This window comes from Coturnix japonica, chromosome 1 (assembly GCF_001577835.2).
Source record: "Coturnix japonica isolate 7356 chromosome 1, Coturnix japonica 2.1, whole genome shotgun sequence".
NCBI lineage: Eukaryota > Metazoa > Chordata > Aves > Galliformes > Phasianidae > Coturnix > Coturnix japonica.
Window position 1 is genome coordinate 26,469,229 of NC_029516.1, and position 6,000 is coordinate 26,475,228.

Sequence of the window (6,000 nt, forward strand, 5' to 3'; positions counted from 1 at the left end):
AATCTGTAGAAGTGTCTCAAAAACACACAGAAACTTTCAGTTTTATTACTTGAACTAGTTGCATGTATCTATCTAATTCCTGGGGAAAAATGTAACTTATTTTCGGCATCTGCTTTAGATTGAGTAGAATCTAAACAGACACTGGTTTCTTCTTGACAGGGAGAGGAATCCAGGGTGATTACCTTCCATTCAGGTGTCTCTACAATAGACACTTACTTTTGATCAGGTGAATCCCACCCATTTGATTTCCAAAGTTGTATTTGACTTTAATTACATCTTTTGTAAGTGTGTGTTGATTACACATAGTAGATGGCAATCTATTATGTTCAGTCCATCTAGATCATGTGGAAGTTGTAGGAGCAAAATTTAAATTGTTGATTGAAGTGGTATAGAAAATGAGCCCCAAATTTGGAAAGTGGTGATGGCATGAGCCCATACTGTAAAGTTTCTTTACATGCCTGCTCAAACAGATTCATCAAAGGATTTTTCAGATATATCCAAACATCTGGTGGTGTGGCACCATGCTGAAAATACCAGAGGAGTCTCTGTAGTAATACGATGTGGCTCAGCACCTGGCAGCTGTATAACTTTTCTAACACAATATGTATAAGCCATTCTGAAGTGTAAGCTGAGTTTAGTCACAAAGACACAAACTGTGTTGTGTCGCTCCTCTTCCATGTCAGCAAGTGGATACTGGCAATCCTCCTTCTCTGGTGATCTACTAGTGATGTAGACATTCAGGCAGGCACCCAAATTGCTAGTTATTCTGCAGCAAGGCCATCCCAGGGTCTTGTGGACCGATCTTGCATCAGTCATTAAATATTCTCCAGACCAGTAAGAGCCATGGGTGACACTGTGCTGTGGTGTAGATGACTCAGACTCTGCTGAAAGACAGTTGAAAACAGAACACATGAATACAAGCTGGAGCAGCTCCAAAGCAGGTGAAAGAGGGGACCAGAATAGTTTATATAGCAACACTCATTTGGAAAAGGTAAATAGGGGAAGAAAAAAAAAATTAAAAAAAAAAAAATGTAAGCACAAATCTCTGGTACTTCTGATGAATGCCCCAGACACTACCTTGGTTAGATCGCCCTTCTTTCTGATTGCCTTGGGTTTTCATGAAGAATTTGGTACGCAGTGAGTTTTTCAGTTTTTCTCTGTATAAAATCTGAAATTTTGTATCTTAAAAACAGCTGATGACTGAAGACTTGCAATCCCACCATTTCTCCAGATACTCATGAAGAGAGAACTAAATTGTTACAACCACTTTGGAAATATTTAATGAGCCTTAACAACAACAACCAAAAATAAACTGCTGCTTTCTCACAGCAATGCATAAGTTGAGGAAAGAAAGATTAGATAAATGAATATAATTAATTAATGCTGAATAATTTTGCAATACTTAGTTATTTAGAGTGTTACTAGTTCTATTCTTCATATCCCTTCTTCCTCTGAAAAGATACCCTTACATATAAGTGGCTAACTGGAACGATCTGACAGCAAATCAGAGAAGGGAAAAATAATGGCTGCTCCAAAAGTAATGTCTTCCAGTTTATTATGTTGCTGGTTTGGCAGTAGAGGTTGAATCTTACCACTAATATTCCATTACAGTTTGTTGCTTTGCAATAGAAAGCAGCAGAGGGGAAGTCTGACAATATGTGGTCTGACACAGAGGTGCTTATGAAGCAAGAGTGTGTAATTGAATTCATACATGCAGAAAAAATTGCACCCATTGACATTCACTGACTCTTGCTGAATAATTCTGGAGACCAAACAGTGCATGTGAGCATAGTGAGTCAGTGGGTGATGCATTTTTGCAGTGGTGACAGCAGTATGAAAGACAAGCCATGTTCCAGACAGCTGTGCATAACTGTCATGCCACAAAATGAAGAGCGTCTTGATCAGCTCATCCATGCGAATCAGAGGGAACCATGTTCAGATCTGAATATCAGCTTTAGTGCATTGTAATGGTGGCAGCATTTGAATGTTTCAAAGTCAAAACGGCAGTCTATTGAGTGTCAACATGTGAATTCCCCATCAAAGAAAGCAGCCCTTGGAGGAAGGGTGCAGTGTCTTTTGGGATAAACGAGGAGTGATACTTCTGGATTTCCTGAAATGCGAACAAACCGTCAGCTCTGACCACTACATCATAGCACTGACTGAGCTGAAGGTTTGAACTTCCAGAGTAAGGCCAGAGAAGAAGCCAACCTTTCTCCTGCAACACAGTAATGTCAAGCCACAAAATTGTGAAGCACATTGCCAGTCTTGGCTGGAGTATTCTACCACACCTACCATATAGTCCATATTTGGTGTCCTCTGACTTCTATCTGTTTGAGTTGATGAAAGATGGACTGTGTGGGCAATATTTTCCTAGCAATGATGCCATCATAGCAGCTGTGAAACAGTGGGTCACCTCCACTGGTGCAGATTTTTATGAGTGTGTCATGCAGACTCTTAATCATTGACGGCATAAATGCACAGCTAATGGCGGTGACTATGTTGAATAATAGTGTTTTGTAGCTGAAAATCTGCCCTATCAAATAGTATTATTGTGTTCTTTGTATCTGTTGTAGTATCTCTAGAAATTAGTTATAGGCAGTACTTCTGGGGAACCTACATATGTGCCAGTAATTTTTTAAACATTTGGCAGGTACGGCACCCAAAAATGTATGAGAATTAAACACTTGTGTATTTTGTTATTAGTTGTAGATTGTATGTACAAAATGATGAGTATGAACTCCTTGTTACTACTATGAAGATAAATATTTCTTTTCAAGTCTTTTCTGAGAACACATTGCTAAAACATTCTTTCAGAGATTTTTAACTGGCCCATCACAGACACTAGATTATCTTTGTGTTGTTTTCTTCAATATTTATCTTATTCCACTATGACTTTGTATTTGGGGGTGGAGGTTATCTTTGTTTTCCTCAGACTAGGCCATTATTTTTTCCTTGTGACTGAAGAAAAGAAACCGGCTGAAAGGTGTGTGATCATGGGGTACACAAGAAGAGAAAGGAGGAGATAGAAGACGTGTTTTCATCCTGTTTTACTGTCTGTCAAAGAAGAGAGAAAGGGAATTATGGCAGTGTCCTCTTTGAATTTGTTTCCTTTCATTGGGTGCACTGTACATTTTTTCTCCCATAATTATTCCTACCATTACACATAATTATGCAATTATACCTCCTGAAAGAAAAAAAGCATTCGGTTGATACTATATGCACTTAGATTTGGTGAATAGGCCATATAAATTGCACTCTGGCTGATTACTCTCTAAGAGGAGCAGAGGGAAATTCTTTTCATATCCAGTTTGAAAAATAAAAAGCATGTGTCTCCTCAGAGAGACATTATTTCACATTCTTTGAATTAAAAGAATATAAATAGGTTAGGTACAGTGATTGGGTGTTAATTAAAAAACAACAGCTTAAAAGCTTGACATCATGCCCATGGCAAGCACTCAGTGTTGTTGTATGCCTAATGGTAAAAGGCTGTTTTTATTTCTAAGGAATATAAACTCTAACTAGGGAATAGAAATGATCTCCAGAGATGCACGTGAGAGAGAGGTCTACTTGAGCAAAATCTAGGATTTCAAAATGAACAGTTTTTCAGAAAAAGACTACTGAATGCAAGAAGTACAAGAGAGGGGCACTGAGGGTGTTGTAGAACAGGCTGACCTTCCGCTGTCTTCCATGCTGCCCATCTTCATGGAGCATATAAAGAGTCCCCAGGTAAAAAAAAAATGCTCCACTGATGAAAGTTGTCTTTTCATACCCTCATAGGTTGCACTAGGCATTCCTAGATTGGCTGATTGCTCTATTTTTATTTTTATTTTTTAATTTGTTTTTAAGTGATATCAGCACTGAAGCTTTTTTCCAAGTTTGAGAAGATCTCAGCTCCACCAGTCTCTGGCCATTATCCAGAATCAAAAACAGTGCACCATCTGGTGATCATTATCTTTAAGCACTGCAAAGAGGTGGCTTAGCTAGAGAGGGAAACATTTCTTTCCGGACTTCAGAAAATATGTCACTAGTGCTGTAATTCATCTGCTTCTCTCAGTATGGCCATCACAGCATGGCTGTCAGAAATGTTTCAAAGCCATGAGCAGTAGGACTGCTGTTTAGTGATCTCTTTTAATTCAGTTTAAATCAGACTCCAGCAGTTTAAGCAAAACAGAGCTGGAAAATATTCTCCTGTAATGTGATCTGTATTTGATAATCACTTTGATTTGCTTATTCTTTTAGCCAAAGAAGCATGAGGAGGAGGATGGAACTACAGACACTGCAACCTCATCATCCAACAATCATGAGAAGGACAGTGGGGTGGGACCTACAGATGAGAGTCTGCGTAACGATGAGAGTTCAGAGCAAGAAAATGCACCTGAGGAACAGAACGGTGCAACTCTGCAGAACAAACGAGAGCTGGGTCATAGCCAAGACACATTAGGAAGTGTTGAGCTCCAGTGCAATGAAAGCTTTGTGTCAGGGGAATACATTGAATCTGATTTCATTGGGAACCCAGAGGAGGAGTGTGAAAGATTTCGACAGCTGCTGGAACTGAAGTGCAAGATTCGAAACCATGGGGAGTATGACCTGTATTACTCAAGCAGCACAATAGAGTGCAACAGAAGAGAACAAGATGGAGTGGAGCATGAGCTGCAGCTACTCAATGAGGAGCTGAGGAACATTGAACTTGAATGTCAGAATATCATGCAAGCTCACCGGCTCCAAAAAGTGAGGGATCAGTATGGAGACATTTGGGCTTTACATGATGAGGGATTCAGGAATTATAACACCAGCGTAGATGTACAAAGAGGCAAACTGGACGACATCCTGGAGCACCCTGAGAAGTCCGACAAGGACAGCTCCAGTGCCTACAATACAGCTGAAAGTTGCAGGAGCACCCCCCTGACTGTGGAGCGATCCCCGGACAACTCCCTCCAGAGGATGATCAGCATCACCAACAGGAAAAACTTGAGGAGCACAGTCATGGCTAATCAGTCATCCTCAGGACAGAGCAACAAGGAAACAATCTCGGTCAAAGCCAAATCCACTGAGCAAAACAGCACTGCTGAAGGCACAGTGCTGGCATCAGAAAACAGCAAATTCACAGACCAGGAAAAGCAGAGCAGCGAACACATTCCCTACCTGTCCCCATATCACAGCTCTTCTTACAGGTATGGGAATATACCTGCTCACGCTAAGCACTATCAGAGCTACATGCAGCTGATCCAACAAAAATCAGCTGTGGAGTATGCCCAGAGCCAGCTCAGCCTGGTGAGCATGTGCAAAGACTCGCAGAAGTGTGCGGAACCCAAGATGGAATGGAAAGTGAAAATAAGGAGTGATGGGACAAGGTATATCACAAAGAGACCAGTTCGAGACAGAATCCTAAAGGAACGTGCCTTAAAAATTAAAGAAGAGCGCAGTGGAATGACGACAGATGATGATACAATGAGTGAGATGAAGATGGGTCGCTACTGGAGCAAAGAGGAGCGGAAGCAGCACTTGGTGCGAGCCAAGGAGCAGAGGAGGCGAAGGGAGTTCATGATGCGTAGCAGGCTGGAGTGTCTGAAGGAAAGTCCGCAGAGTGGCAGCGAGGGCAAAAAGGAAATTAACATTATTGAACTAAGTCACAAAAAAATGATGAAGAAAAGGAATAAAAAAATCTTGGACAACTGGATGACAATCCAAGAACTGATGACACATGGTGCTAAATCTCCAGACGGCACAAGAGTGCACAATGCCTTTTTATCAGTTACTACTGTATGAACGCAGCTTCTTTCAGAGAGTGTACTACCAGTTTAGGTAGAGTACGATTGCCTCGTTCAATGTGGCATTTTTATATATTTTGTGACTGTTTATAGTTTGATCTTTTTTGTAAGCAAAATTACCTGGTAATTTTTCATTTGTTTTTCATATAACGGTACCTTCTTTATCTGGCAGTCTTTCTTTATCCTGCAATATATTCATATTACTCATTTGTAGAAAAAGAAAAAAAAAAAA

The 6,000-nt window shown here is 40.4% G+C and overlaps 1 protein-coding gene across 2 annotated transcripts in view; it reads left to right on the forward strand.

Moving 5' to 3' along the window:
• Positions 1 to 6,000, forward strand: part of PDZRN4 (PDZ domain containing ring finger 4) — a 237,195-nt gene extending 231,195 nt beyond the window's left edge. For both annotated transcript variants that reach the window (XM_015854556.2, XM_015854565.2), the window contains one exon: positions 4,240 to 6,000. In XM_015854556.2, coding sequence (XP_015710042.1) covers positions 4,240 to 5,766 — 1,527 coding nt within the window. In that variant the 3' untranslated portion in view covers positions 5,767 to 6,000. The remainder of the gene's footprint in view (positions 1 to 4,239) is intronic.